At 40.0% G+C, this 15,773-nt stretch overlaps 1 protein-coding gene across 3 annotated transcripts in view; it reads right to left on the bottom strand.

Annotated features, from left to right (window-relative positions):
- Positions 1–15,773, bottom strand: part of LOC126161942 (nucleolar transcription factor 1-A-like) — a 32,975-nt gene that overhangs the window by 10,711 nt on the left and 6,491 nt on the right. For all 3 annotated transcript variants that reach the window (XM_049918120.1, XM_049918121.1, XM_049918119.1), the window contains exon 2: positions 5,142–5,343. In XM_049918120.1, coding sequence (XP_049774077.1) covers positions 5,142–5,343 — 202 coding nt within the window. The remainder of the gene's footprint in view (positions 1–5,141; positions 5,344–15,773) is intronic.

Here is a 15,773-nt window from a genome sequence, read left to right as displayed (position 1 = left end):
CATTATCAGTTCGCAAGATCTGAAGCCTTTCGCCTATCTGACTCTCTATGAACTTTTTAAAATTGCATATAATGTCAGGTACTTGGTATTTATTTCTGACAGTAAACAAAATACTCTTTCTAGAGAAATCATCAATCAGAGTTAGAAAATATTTAGTTCCACCAATTGATGTGGTTTGCATTGGACTACACAAATCTGAACACACTAACTCCAAAATTCTTTTAGCTCTAAAAGTGGAATGAGGAAAGAAAAATCTAGTTTGCTTACCTTCTAGGCATGTAACACACACAGTGTCGACGGCTCCTTTATATTTTATGCCATTAGCCAAACCATTTCGTAATTCTTCCATCGCATCTGAGTACAGGTGGTCTAATCTTCTGTGCCATAGATTCGCATCAATAGACAAAGATGAATATTTTGTTTCTGCACTGCGATCACTTCGTTGGTCCAGCCTATACATTCCGTTCATTAACGATGCTGTAGCTATCAATTTCTTCTCTGTACCTCGAATGCGACAGCCTCTATTGTCAAAAACGACTGAGTGACCCTGTTGCACTATTCTGCTTACAGAAAGTAAATTTGTACTCAGCTGATGAACATACTGTACATCCGTTCCCTTAGTATTTATTTTCTCTCGGCCTGCCACAGCTTTAATATACATCCAACCTGTCCCTTTAATGGGTAAATTTTCATTGTTGGCCACGACCACTTGTGAACTGGGAACTGACGCTACAAAATTTGAATCACATGGATGGTTTGACATGTGAGCTGACACGCAAGAATCCACAAACCAGTCTTTGTGTATAGCTTTAGTTGACGGTGGCATAATGAAAAATGTCTTCTAACTGGTTTCTTTAATTACTGATTTTTCGCTTGCCTTGTTTTTACTATGACTTTGTTTCGCTATGTGTCCATATTTGTTGCAGTTGTAACATTCGGACCTCTGGGATTGTGGTGTGAGCTTATTCGCTTGTCTTTTTTATTCGCCTGGAGAGCCACATCATTAACATATGAGTTGCCACACATTTCATCCTTTGCTTCCTGTAGTAATTTGTTTTTAATGGAATTGCCCGTTATCGGCATGCTGGAGTTTTCTAAACCCATCATCATTGGTTTGTACTCATTAGGCAGCCCAGCTAACATACATTCTACCCAATCATCTTTCACTTCAAAGTTAACATCATTCAATTTATTTGACGTTGAAATTATTCTTGACACATATTCTTCCAAAGACAAACAGTTCTCTAAACGTGTTGTTAAAAGCTTTCTGAACAAGCCTATTCTTCAATAAAGTCCTGAATCCTCGTAAGTTTGTTTTAATTTATCCCACGCTCCTTTTGCAGATGACATGCTCTGCAGATGCACATAAATAGCAGGATTAACCGATAAGATTATTTTGACCCTTGCGGTGCATATCTTCACTTCATCTTTGATCTTGCCCGTTATACACTGCCACAATTGTTCGTGCTGTAAATAAGTTTTCATTGCAAATTGCCATTTATTGTAATTTCCTCTTCCTTTCAGTTTTTCAATTAACTACAATGAATTAGCACTGACTGAACTCATCATATCAGCGTTCTGTATCTGCGTCTTGATGTGACGAAAAAAACTTGGTTTTTATTCACTTCAAATAAACTATTGGGTGCCTGCGCCTGGGCCCATAACCTGTTGTTATTGAGCTTGAAAGAAACACACAGTTATGGTTTGAAAGTGAACACACAAATGCTTTTATTAACACGCATGGAACGAATGTAACACAAGGGTTGGCAAAACACAACCATGTTAATAGGAACATCTATAAAAGCGTCCGTAGCAACTGCGGCAAACATAAATATGTAGCAGAGGCATCGATTCTAATTTCCAACATGTGCCGTACCAGGTCGTGTGCAGAAAGTCATCTTAGAATTTTACGCCTCACTGGAACTTGTTTCATAACAACTGTTATTGTATCTGTTATTAAAAGACTTTGATAACAATAAATGATCTTCCTTTAACATAAGCAATCACTGTGCATGGAGCATGACAATACAATGAAGTCAGTGAAGTTTAACTGGCAAAGATAACAAAGCCTAAACATTCAAAGTTCTACAAAGAAACATTTATACTTATTACAAAAATACTTTTCTTTCTATCAGAATATGGTATTTTACGGACTGTAAGATGCTATGGACTATATGACGTACCTTAATTTTTAAGGAATTATTTTTACAAAATGACATACTTGCCACTTTTATTATTAGACTTCAAAGCCAGACTAAAAAAATTCTTAGTTTATAAAACTAAACTGATCTTTAAAATTCCTGAAAATCGGCATCACAACTCTCTTCTTTCTCCTTCTCCTCTTCATCATCGTTGTTGTCCTCTTCATACATAAGATGGTCTTCACTGCCATCGAGACATTTATGCCGCATTTCTTGAAAGATTTAAAAATAATGTCTTCTCTCACTCTAGATCACAAATGTTTTATCCACTGACACACTTGTTTGATTTTAGGTAATTTTAAAGCTCCTGTTGGTGTGAATTCACACTGGGTTTCATCCATCATCCATCAGTTCCATTCCTATCTCGTATACAATTTATGTGGTTTATTTATTGAGACATCAAGAGGTTGCAGTTATGAAGTCCTTCCAAAAGAACAGCAAGCTTTTATTTTCCTGGCGCAATTTCCCTTTCACAGAATATTTCAAATGACTGCTAAAACTGGTGTAGCACAAGAAGAGAACTCTTATTCAATAAAGCACATTTCCTTCTCTCTCACACCATGTTAATCTATAATTTCATACCAGCCTGATCCATCCAATCCTTGTCATGTACATGAGCAACACTTGACAGCATTTCAGAAGGTTTTTGCATTGTTTTGCGCTTGAAAATGATCACTGGATTAAGTTTAGTACCATCAGCACAACATGAAAGGACAACAGTGAAGGGAATTTTGTCATGTTCAGTTGTTTTTACTGTTACAGTTTCAGCACCTTTCATAGCAACAGTTGGTGTTATTCGGCACGTCATTTGATATTCATATTCGCTATTTGACTTAGTTCCACCTTCATTTTCTTTCGGTGGTGAATAATAAAGTGATGGAAAGTTAATATTTTCTCTTCACACTTATGGCGCATTTTCTGAGATATTTTTGTTCTGGTTCACAAGCTAAGCCCATGACGCTTCATAAACCAACCAACCAAATTCCCCCCCCCCCCCCTTACAGTCTGTTAAGTTCCACTGTAGCACTAGCTTCCAAGTGTGTATTTCAATCATTTTTATATTAATTCCAATGCCATTTTGACGGTGTCCTTGAATCCATATCAAATCATCATCTTCTAGTTTTGGACTTTTGCATTCAGTCATCTATTTGCACATTTAGTCTCACTCGTTTTATTCAGTTATTCTTTGCTAGCCCACCAATCGCTAATGGTTTTTCAACTGGTGGAGGGCCAAAATATCGCTCAGCTGCTCTGTTTCCATGTTCCTCTGCATATGCTACTACTTTCAAATTATAACCCACATCATATAAACACTTTTTATTTTTTGCATTATGAAACTAGCTATCAACAAAAATATTGTACTGTTACTGAAAACATAAATTACTTTAAGCTCAAATTTACTGGCACCATGGACTGCAATGACGCATCGTAGGCTAGACAGTGTTCTGGATTTGTGATGGCAGGGTGGGAAGGAGACAGTGTTAGCAAGCTTATGAATCTCCCCCCAACTCATGTTCATCATATTGGTCCACTGCTGTTGCCAGTTGAATCCAATGTTGCCAGATAGAGGAAGGTTTCCTGCAGCATCGAACATATGACCATTTTTAAGACTGGTGAGAATTTTAAATCATACAATGATCAGTTTTATATTAATTTAGGTATATGACACACCTAAATATTGGAGGCAATTTTTCGAAGGAAAAAGTGTGTTTCATAGTCCATAAAATACGGTAGTAAAATCACATTTACATGATGAATTATGAAATAGATGTTACGCTGCCAATCAAAGAAATGAAAATGACCCTGGCAATCACAATATACAGGCAGTAATGAAGACTCCTAAATTGTCAAGTGCTCTACAGACTTTGGCCTTGCGACAGAAACTATAACAATCCAAGATGCCTTGCCTTGAATAGTATCACAAAGCCTTAACTCTGATACTAATTTGTTACAAAATGACACAATGAATCAGTTTTGCTCAATGAGAAGTTGATGTCACCTGTGAACAACCTGCAATATTTTCATCTCTGTGACTAGTAACAGTATACTACTGCTTCACAATGGATTTGCTTGAACAAATTATTTAGCAGACCAAAAACAACTTATTTCACAGTGTTAATGAAATCTGCCACAGGCAGATGTGACAATGTATGTGTAAAGTTCACACATTTTACAAAATAGACAAAGTTGCATCATTAAAACCCATCCATGGAAAATAAAAGACTATTCAAAGATATTGCATTCCCTTTAACAGACAGTGAGACAAATGTACTTCACACGTTGTCACATTAGTGCTTCTATCAATATTATGAGAAGGGAAGTTGCCACTCATCATATAGCGGAGACTCTGAGTGTGGTTTCAGTTGCCTGAGACTGCAGTCATGTTTGTGAGTTGTTTGTGTGTGTGTGTGTGTGTGTGTGTGTGTGTGTGTGTGTGTGTGTGTGGGCGCGCGCGCGCGCGCGCGCGCCTTAACAGCCAAAAGCTATAATTGGAGAGTCTTTTTGTTGTGCCCATCTGCGACTCAGCATCTCCACTAAATGGTGAGTGGCAACTTTCCTTCTCATAATATTGTTACATTCCATCCTGGATTTTCCAGTGTTTGATTATTGGTTCTATCAACTTCAACTCAATTGCCATAAATGGGCCACTTTCCACGAGTCAACAGCTAATATGCTATATGTGAAGAAGGCAGATCAGCACATGTTGGCAAAAATTCTATGACCAAGACCAATATAGTCCATTATTAAGTTGCTGAAATATCAAGATTGTTATAAGGTTTCATTTGGTGACACAATGGAAAGATAAATATTTCTACTTCTATCCATTTAGCTTTAAATTTAATTAATGTGTAAATGTGTACAATAATGTATACTGAAGTACATACTACAGAACTCTAAACAAATGGTTTTTATATTTCCACGAAAAAAATAAGTTATTACCTTGCACTCTTTTGCCTGGGATAAGACACACGGACAATGTGTGGACTCAGCGCCTTCACTTTTTCCTCTGATGGAACCCTTTGGGGGAATTTGACATACAGCTTCTTGTATGCAAGTTCTGTGATTGTGTCTGCCATTTTTACAAAACACTCGCCCAAATTTCTTTGTTTAGAATTCACTGATGTAAAATTATATTTTGAGTCTGAAATCAAAATTTCTTCAATGCTGTATCAAGACACATTATCAAAGAAAATCTTGTGAAAATACATGTAAACAGAAAAATGTTTCAGTCACAGAGACACCATCAGACATAACGCCACACTAGTATGAACATCACTACATCATGTCTTCAAAATCATTTAATAACTTGTAAAAAAATTAATGACTCCAGGTACAATTTGGATCTTTCAGTACAGTAACGAGATTTTGCGAATGTGACTGATGGGTAGTGCACAGTACCAGTTATATAACATTTTCATTTCAATGCATTTATGCTAACATCTATTTTTCAGTGACAGTGCTCATTATGGTTGATGTAAAGAAAGCAACAAACTTCATGTTTAAAAAAGATTGGGATAGAGTTTCACATACATAAATGTTTCAAATGAGAGTCAGAGGCAGCAACAGGATACTCCTGTCGCACTTACTACAGCATTTTCTTCTGTCAGGAGAGAGAACTGCCGCAGCATAGAGCACTCTCTCTCTCTCTCTCTCTCTCTCTCTCTCCCTCCCCCCTCTCCTCTCCTCGTACTGGTCATGAAAAATTCTTTTTACTTTTAATGAGTGCAGCAGCAACCTATCAAGGCAACATACATCATCATCATCATCATCATCATCATCATCATCAGTATACACTCTAATAATTGTGAAAATTGTAATACCGAAGAAACATACGTGACCAAAATGAATTTTATAGCAAAAATTAAGTACACAGTCTCCAATTGTGAGAATTCAGTTTAGTGTGAAGACAGACACATGGCTTCAAACAGAGACTGAATATGTTCCTGAGGAATCTCTCATTCATTCCTCCACACATAACCCATGAGTGACATATTGTCTGAACATGTAGGCCTGGAATGCAGTAGTCCTTGTTACACACTGAAGGTCTGCACATTGCTAGTCGTGTGACTGTGCATTGCTCTGTTGGAAGCTGGATTTTGGAGTTGTCTACAGGGGAGGCAGTTACTTCAACTCTAAAACCTCCACCACGTTGTGACTGCTGTTCAGTGTACATTAAAATACAAAGGATTTGTAATCACATGCCGTAGCCAAAGCCATCACAAGATGGTCATGATCATAAGGTGTAATATGTATGTGGTCATCACTGCAGAAAATGTTGAAGCAAACTAATCTACAACACTATAAACATTTACACTCACTATATCAACAAGGTTTACTTAGTGGTATTGCTTTGCTTTTTTTGTAGTTCTTGTATGATGTATGTACATAAAATGCACCAAATTTTTATTCAGTATTTACCTATTTTGCAGTACATACACTCCTGGAAACTGAAATAAGAACACCGTGAATTCATTGTCCCAGGAAGGGGAAACTTTATTGACACATTCCTGGGGTCAGATACATCACATGATCACACTGACAGAACCACAGGCACATAGACACAGGCAACAGAGCATGCACAATGTCGGCACTACTACAGTGTATATCCACCTTTCGCAGCAATGCAGGCTGCTATTCTCCCATGGAGACGATCGTAGAGATACTGGATGTAGTCCTGTGGAACGGCTTGCCATGCCATTTCCACCTGGCGCCTCAGTTGGACCAGCGTTCGTGCTGGACGTGCAGACCGCGTGAGACGACGCTTCATCCAGTCCCAAACATGCTCAATGGGGGACAGATCCGGAGATCTTGCTGGCCAGGGTAGTTGACTTACACCTTCTAGAGCACGTTGGGTGGCACGGGATACATGCGAACGTGCATTGTCCTGTTGGAACAGCAAGTTCCCTTGCCGGTCTAGGAATGGTAGAACGATGGGTTCGATGACGGTTTGGATGTACCGTGCACTATTCAGTGTCCCCTCGACGATCACCAGTGGTGTACGGCCAGTGTAGGAGATCGCTCCCCACACCATGATGCCGGGTGTTGGCCCTGTGTGCCTCGGTCGTATGCAGTCCTGATTGTGGCGCTCACCTGCATGGCGCCAAACGACCATCATTGGCACCAAAGCAGAAGCGACTCTCATCGCTGAAGACGACACGTCTCCATTCGTCCCTCCATTCACGCCTGTCGCGACACCACTGGAGGCGGGCTGCACGATGTTGGGGCGTGAGCGGAAGATGGCCTAACGGTGTGCGGGACCGTAGCCCAGCTTCATGGAGACGGTTGCGAATGGTCCTCGCCGATACCCCAGGAGCAACAGTGTCCCTAATTTGCTGGGAAGTGGCGGTGCGGTCCCCTACGGCACTGCGTAGGATCCTACGGTCTTGGCGTGCATCCGTGCGTTGCTGCGGTCCGGTCCCAGGTCGACGGGCACGTGCACCTTCCGCAGACCACTGTCGACAACATCGATGTACTGTGGAGACCTCACACCCCACGTGTTGAGCAATTCGGCGGTACGTCCACCCGGCCTCCCGCATGCCCACTATACGCCCTCGCTCAAAGTCCGTCAACTGCACATACGGTTCACGTCCACGCTGTCGCGGCATGCTACCAGTGTTAAAGACTGCGATGGAGCTCCGTATGCCATGGCAAACTGGCTGACACTGACGGCGGCGGTGCACAAATGCTGCGCAGCTAGCGCCATTGGACGGCCAACACCGCGGTTCCTGGTGTGTCCGCTGTGCCGTGCGTGTGATCATTGCTTGTACAGCCCTCTCGCAGTGTCCGGAGCAAGTATGGTGGGTCTGACACACCGGTGTCAATGTGTTCTTTTTTCCATTTCCAGGAGTGTATTTTCTGAATTTACCAGTTTCAGTTGTGAGACTGAAAAGTGCATTAAATACAGCTCAAACATAAATATAGGGCAATGCTAAAGCCTAATGTATTTTCAAAAACCTTTGCCATGTAGCCACGTTCATAGGCTTCGCAATCTCTCAACCAATCCTATCTGAACTAGACCTTAGGCTACACTACAGAACAGTCTGTCACCACAACCACAACGAAGATTTCAGGGGACAGGGAGAGAAGCTGGGGCACTATCATTCTTGCCTAGTACGCTAGATGGCATTCACGTGTCCACTGAAGCCTGTGCCATTTTGTGGCTCCAGACAATAAAAGATGACACAATGGTATGCTTTCCATTGGTCAACTCAGGCATTCATTTGATACCAGCCGAGCTCGGGGAAGATCAGTTTGGATTCCGTAGAAATACTGGAACACGTGAGGCAATACTGACCTTACGACTTATCTTAGAAGAAAGATTAAGGAAAGGCAAACCTACGTTTCTAGCATTTGTAGACTTAGAGAATGCTTTTGACAATGTTGGCTGGAATACTCTCTTTCAAATTCTAAAGGTGGCAGGGGTAAAATACAGGGAGCGAAAGGCTATTTACAATTTGTACAGAAACCAGATGGCAGTTATAAGAGTCGAGGGACATGAAAGGGAAGCAGTGGTTGGGAAGGGAGGGAGACAGGGTTGTAGCCTCTCCCCGATGTTATTCAATCTGTATATTGAGCAAGCAGTAAAGGAAACAAAAGAAAAATTTGGAGTAGGTATTAAAATCCATGGAGAAGAAATAAAAACTTTGAGGTTCGCCGATGACATTGTAATTCTGTCACAGACAGCAAAGGACTTGCAAGAGCAGTGGAACGGAATGGATGGTGTCTTGAAGGGAGGATATAAGATGAACATCAACAAAAGCAAAACGAGGATAATGGAATGTAGTCGAATTAAGTCGGGTGATGCTGAGGGTATTAGATTAGGAAATGAGACACTTAAAGTAGTAAAGGAGTTTTGCTATTTGGGGAGCAAAATAACTGATGATGGTCGAAGTAGAGAGGATATAAAATGTAGACTGGCAATGGCAAGGAAAGCGTTTCTGAAGAAGAGAAATTTGTTAACATCGAGTATAGATTTAAGTGTCAGGAAGTCATTTCTGAAAGTATTTGTATGGAGTGTAGCCATGTATGGAAGTGAAACATGGACAATAAATAGTTTGGACAAGAAGAGAATAGAAGCTTTTGAAATGTGGTGCTACAGAAGAATGCTGAAGATTAGATGGGTCGATCACATAACTAATGAGGAAGTATTGAATAGGATTGGGGAGAAGAGAAGTTTGTGGCACAACTTGACCAGAAGAAGGGATTGGTTGGTAGGACATGTTCTGAGGCATCAAGGGATCACCAATCTAGTATTGGAGGGCAGCGTGGAGGGTAAAAATCATAGGGGGAGACCAAGAGATGAATACACTAAGCAGATTCAGAAGGATGTAGGTTGCAGTAGGTACTGGGAGATGAAAAAGCTTGCACAGGATAGAGTAGCATGGAGAGCTGCATCAAACCAGTCTCAGGACTGAGGACCACAACAACAACAACAGCCGTGACATAATGTAATTACATGGTGAAGCTTGTAAGCACCCACTTATATTATTTTATCTATGGTAGTCTTACTAACTGTGGCTGAAAACTGTGACTGCTATTTACATGAACTGTGAATTATGTGTGCAATTTACATTTATTTTTAATTGTACGTGAAAAATATTTATTTTTAGAAATGATATTGTTGTTCTGTGTGCGATGTCCTTTTCATGACTTAGTGTTACGCTATATGACAATTAGCTTGTGTCTTATATTGTATATGATCTGCTGTATAAGGCTTATTTAATAGTTGGTTATTGTCTGTGATCATGCTGTGTTATATTTTGCAATACGGATCCAAAATTAACATCCAACAGCCGAATGTTGTGGATTGAATGGGGATGTTGAACAACTATTAAATTTTTGCAGATGTTGACGAGTGTCATTGGGGAATACCTTAAATGTCACATGCGTTACAATAAAATGAGATTGACAAAGGTGTCTTTTGTCGATGATCTTTTGATGGCTATAAGTGGAGGCATATTAGGCATAATTTGTGATAGTACATCATGCACGGAACATGGTTTGTGAGATCGACACTCAGTCTATATGTTGTTGTTATGCTAACATACTATTTTTGTTATCAGTTTTCAGTTAAATACGGCATGCATGAAACAGGTGACTCTTTAAAGTACAGTATTTGACTGGTTTTTGTTCTGTAGAGATGTATGTGGGGAATTCATTAAATATATGTGATCACCAGCAGACGGGAGGGAAGAGCAGTAAGGGGCATAATTTTTTTTTTATGTTTGGGGCAATTGTTTCTGGAGGGACTTGTGATAGTGTTTTCCAGGTTGTTGAAAATCATAATACGCGAGTATTATATATATGTGAAATATGTAGCAGAGTGGTGCACAATCATATTAGATGTGTTTGCTTTTAATAAGGTGTTAGGAAGTAACGGATATAATAATTGTGGAGTGAATCATAACATTTAATTTAAAGATTACAAGGCTGAGACCTGTACTAATACTACTGAAGTATATTTGGGGGGGTGGGGGGGGTCGGTCTGTTGCAGGAGTAAAAGGAAGTACTCTGTTTTACAGGCTCATCCTCACGAGTGCTGTTGTCAAAAAGAATTCTGCATGTGTGTGTATTTTTCCTGTCGTTATGAAGTTAATAGCATGGTGCACATGCCCAGCCTTGTAAATTAAAAGTAGGTGAGTGGGAGTTTTTCGTGGTGTGGGAAGGAGACTGCATGGTACTGCTCTTTTTCTGTGTTTCTTTTTGGGTGGGGAGGATGAAAGGTCCAATTCATGTGGGATTTGGTGTCTGGTAAGCTTGATGCTAGATCTTATACAAGTCGTTTTTATTGTGTAAATTGCGACCTCTCTGTATCGGTGTTTTAAGCTGTTCTATGTAAGTCAACATCAGTTGATCTCTACTGCCTTTCGTTAACTTTTTATGATTTCTAGTTATGTGTACTGCCTTGTTTTTTGTAGAATCATCTGTTTTAGGATTTTTGTATTGGTATCGGTCTTTGTAGTTAAGCTATACAGTGCAAGTGATGTTTTCGATACCAGTTGCAATGTGTCTGCTCTTGCAGTGGATGTTTTGCTTTTTTGAACTATTGTTTCATTTGGTTTCTGTTGTGCATTTTGTATATTTTACGATTAAAAAGATTTGAGGGTGTTACTTTAGAGTATAGTTTGTCCCCGCCCAAAACCCTCATTTTCCTGCGGTAGTCTCATAAGCTCCAATATTTATGACGAATTTGTATGATCCTGTAATTGTATTTTCACACAATGGAAACATTTTAAGCTTAGTGGTTGCCATTATGAAATAACAGCTGTGTTGCATCTTGGGCATTGTGTGACAAAATTGGTCAAAGTTGAGGGTCATATTGAATGCTCTAGTTTATCCCTTACCACAGCAGATGGTGCCAAACAGTTGACACAGACGTGCCACACTAATTTGAGTGAAATCAACATTGTGGATGAGCTGGATGGGCTGTTGTAGCCATGTGGACATAATGGCATTGAATTCACGACTGGAACAGGAAGAAAACCTAACATATGCTATGACGGTAAGTACTCTGCCATGCACTTTTCACTGGTTTGCAAAGTACGTATGTAGATGGCAATTATCTCATGCATACCATTATCTGTACAGTGGTGCACACAGTTTCGTAAGTGTGGTAAAAAGAAATTGTTTTGTAAACAATCCTCTGAAGGATACATTCTCGGCCCAGCGATCCTCCAGTTTTTTCTCCCCATCGGAAAAATAAGTCCTGTCAAACTCTGCAAAATACTTATTGACTGCAACTACCACTTCCTCATTTGATGAAAACTACTTCATAGCACACCAAAGTTTCAAGTTAGGGAACAGGAAAAAGTCACTTCGGGCCAAGTCTCACGAAGAGGGCAGATAAGGAACCATTTCAAAGCCTAATTCATGTACTTTCGTCATTGTTATCGCTGATGTGTGGGATGGTGCATTATCCTGGTGAAAGAGTACTTTTTTGCATGTCAACCTTGGTGTTTTTCCAGCCACCACATGTCAAACAGTCCAACGATGAAGCATAATGGGTCCAGTTCTTGGTCTCCCTTTTTCCAAGTAACCTTTGAGGACTATTCCTTCATAATAAAAACCAGTGGCCATCACCTTACCAACTGACAAAATGGTCTTTCCCTTCTTCAGTGCACTTTCACTAGACTCTGTCCATTGGTTTGACTGCCATTTTGATTCTGGTGTCTAATGATGGCTCCAGGTATCAACAGTCACAACATGGCACAAAAGTCTGGCAGATTGCAACCAAAGCATCACCAGAATTGTGTTGAAACACTGCACTGGATGCACTTTTCAACTGTGAACAATGACAGCACCAACCTCACACATAGCTTATTCATAGCTGCAGATCAAGCAATGTAATGCAGTGGTTAGCACACAGGACTCACATTCGGGAGGACGATGGTTCAAACCCACATCTGGCCACCCTGATTTAGGTTTTCTGTGATTTCCCTACATTGTTTCAGGCAAATGTCAGGACGATTCCTTTGAAAAGCCATGGTCGACTTCCTTAACAAACTTCCTGATCTGATGGAACCAATGGCCTTGCTGTTTGGTTCCCTCCCTTGAATCAATCAATAAATCAACCAACCAACCAACCAACCAACCAACCAACCAACCAACCACAGCTGCAGGATACTATGCACTCAGTTGAGATGCCTACAGTCTCAGCAATCTCACAAATTTCTGTTTGGCGGCCTTGCATTACATATCACAGATTTTTTCTGTGGTTTCCTTATAGCATATTTGTATCCCTGCTGGCCTTGGTTTCTGAACTCATCTATTAAGAATATTAGGATTTTTTTTATTAATTTACATTGCATTGCAAACCTTCAAAATGCTTTCCATTACAGTTTGCAAAAATAAAGTTAAGTGAAGCTTTAATACCACTTTGCCCATTCACAACCAAACTGTCACCTTTCAAACTAACACAGACCTCGAACTATACTACAGACAATTGTTTCGCAACCACTAAGACTTTGTAGTCACATTCATTGGCTCTACCATCGCTTCTCAACTTTCAACCTAACCTATACTTCGGGCTGTGCTTCACGGTGTTACTACAACCTAAAACCAAAAAAATTATAGATATACAGGTACATAGATTTGTTCTCTTCTGCACATATGATGTCACACAACACATCACTACACCAAGAGACAAAGTTAACATCCAGTATATTCAGCAGACCTGGAAATTCTCTATACTTTGAAACCAACATTAAATCAAATGCAACATTTCCTCACAGACGGGCACTTACACCACACCATGGGAATTTAGCCTGTTCTTTGTCAGGAACCATAGAAAATTAACATGCAATAACTATCATGCACTACTTCCTCTGACAATATACTCACTAAATTATATGTGCAGTCACTGGAGAGGAGTGAAATAGTACTTTTGTGATGGCACAGAAGTAAGTCTACAAAAAGACTTAGTTCTCCTAGCGGTCATGTCAGAATGCTAATACTATGAAAACTCTACTACCCACTACCTTTGTTTCACAAGCTATAGAGAGACATTCAATTTACAATTGAATCTTGAATCTTAAGATGACCAAACAGGGTGCTGAATAGTAACCCTACTTTCTATTCTATAAGTATGATCCCGAATTGTTACATGGTTAAAGCACATAATTTAAACAATCGCTCACAGAAGCACTCAGAGAAATCATTTTGTCATAGTGGTCACAATGCCACTCAGTCAACATCGCCAAAAACATCACTGTGCCTCAAGTGAGTATCTTATGAATTCACTGACGTACCTCTGCACGATTTAAAAAGAAATACGTAAAAACAGTCATCATACAGAAGGAATAATGATGCATTTCGCAAACAAACACCATTTTCTCATCATATACTTGCCAGCACAATGTTCGGAAGCTAGTTTTTACCTGTTGCAATCTAATTTCACATAAAAATTTGAATTATTGCTTCTGGCGTAGCACACTGCCCCATTTCAGCACCTTGTGACATTACATGTGATCATGTAAAGTTAAGATAATAATAGAGACAAAAAACACACAAACAAATTTCAAGCTTTCGCAACCCACGGCTGCTTCATCAGGAAAGAGGAAAGGAGAGGGAAAGACGAAAGGATGTGGGTTTAAGAGAGAGGGTAAGGAGTCATTCGAATCCCGGGAGCGGAAAGACTTACCTTAGGGGGGAAAAAGGACAGGTATACACTCGCGCATGCGCACGCGCACACGCGCGCGCGCACACACACACACACACACACACACACACACACACACACACACACACACACACCCATCCGCACATATACAGACACAGGCAGACATGTCACGCGTGCACGTGCGAATGTATACCTGTCCTTTTTTCCCCCTAAGATAAGTCTTTCCGCTCCCGGGATTGGAATGACTCCTTACCCTCTCCCTTAAAACCCACATCCTTTCGTCTTTCCCTCTCCTTCTCTCTTTCCTGATGAAGCAACTGTGGGTTGCGAAAGCTTGAATTTTGTCTTTGTGTTTGTGTGTTTTTTGCCTCTATCAACATACCAATGCTTTCGTTTGGTAAGTTACAGCATCTTTGTTTTTAGATATATTTTTGCCACGTGGAATGTTTCCCTCTATTATATTCATAAGATAATAATAGGTTATACATATCAGATAATATGGGATGAGGACGATTTTGTCAAAATAATGGCTTTTCTGCTAACTTTACAACGTCAAAGAAAAGGACTGTCTAGCAACTTAACAACAGTTAGTTACTGATACAATGCACATAATTAGCTTCTAACAGTTGCTTCTCTTTATTCTCTACACCTCGAATCATTCAACTTATGTTTCTTCTTAATGGTGGGATATATGGAACAAAATGAATGAATGAATGACTGTAGGCCACCGCAAAGGGCCATGATAAGCAATTTCCTATTTGCTGATAGGTCAACTTTAAGCATCTTCAACAGAGAAGCATTATTTCCTTTTGTGGCTGTCACTGTAAATCCTGACCATGAAGCGTATGTATAGAGCATTTAAAATTAGTTGCAACTTTTGATGTTTGGCTGACCAGCAGTGGACATGACACCATTGCCTCCAGATAATACCAATGGCAAACCAGCTTTCCCTACAACGCTGCCAGTGGCTTGGCTGATAAAGTGCCCCTGTTGCAACATTTCCTCTACGTGGGCATTCACACCACACCATGGAAATTTAGCCTGTTCTTTGTCAGAAACTGCAGAAAATTAACAGATAATAAGATCACAATGTACTGCACTACTCACTAAATGATATATGCTGTCACTGGAGATGAGTGAAACAGTATTTTCGTGATGGAGTAGACATAAGTCTACAAAAAAACTTAGTTCTCCTAGTGGATATGACAGAACGCTAATGCTATGCAACTCTGTTACCTGCTACCTACAGCTGAATCTGAATCTTAAGATGACCAACCAGAGGATGAGTAGTAGTCCTACTTTCTGTTATATACAGTATGATCCCAAGTTGTTGTCATTAAAGCATGTAATTTAAAAATTGCTCACAGAAGCACTCAGAGAAATCATTTTATCATAGTGGTCACAATACCACTCAGTCAACATCGCCAAAAACATCACTGTGCTTCAAGAGAGCT

This window comes from Schistocerca cancellata, chromosome 2 (assembly GCF_023864275.1).
Source record: "Schistocerca cancellata isolate TAMUIC-IGC-003103 chromosome 2, iqSchCanc2.1, whole genome shotgun sequence".
NCBI classification, from domain to species: Eukaryota; Metazoa; Arthropoda; class Insecta; order Orthoptera; family Acrididae; genus Schistocerca; species Schistocerca cancellata.
The sequence above is the reverse complement of the archived record's forward strand: the minus strand, read 5'-3'. Positions and strand labels throughout refer to the sequence as shown.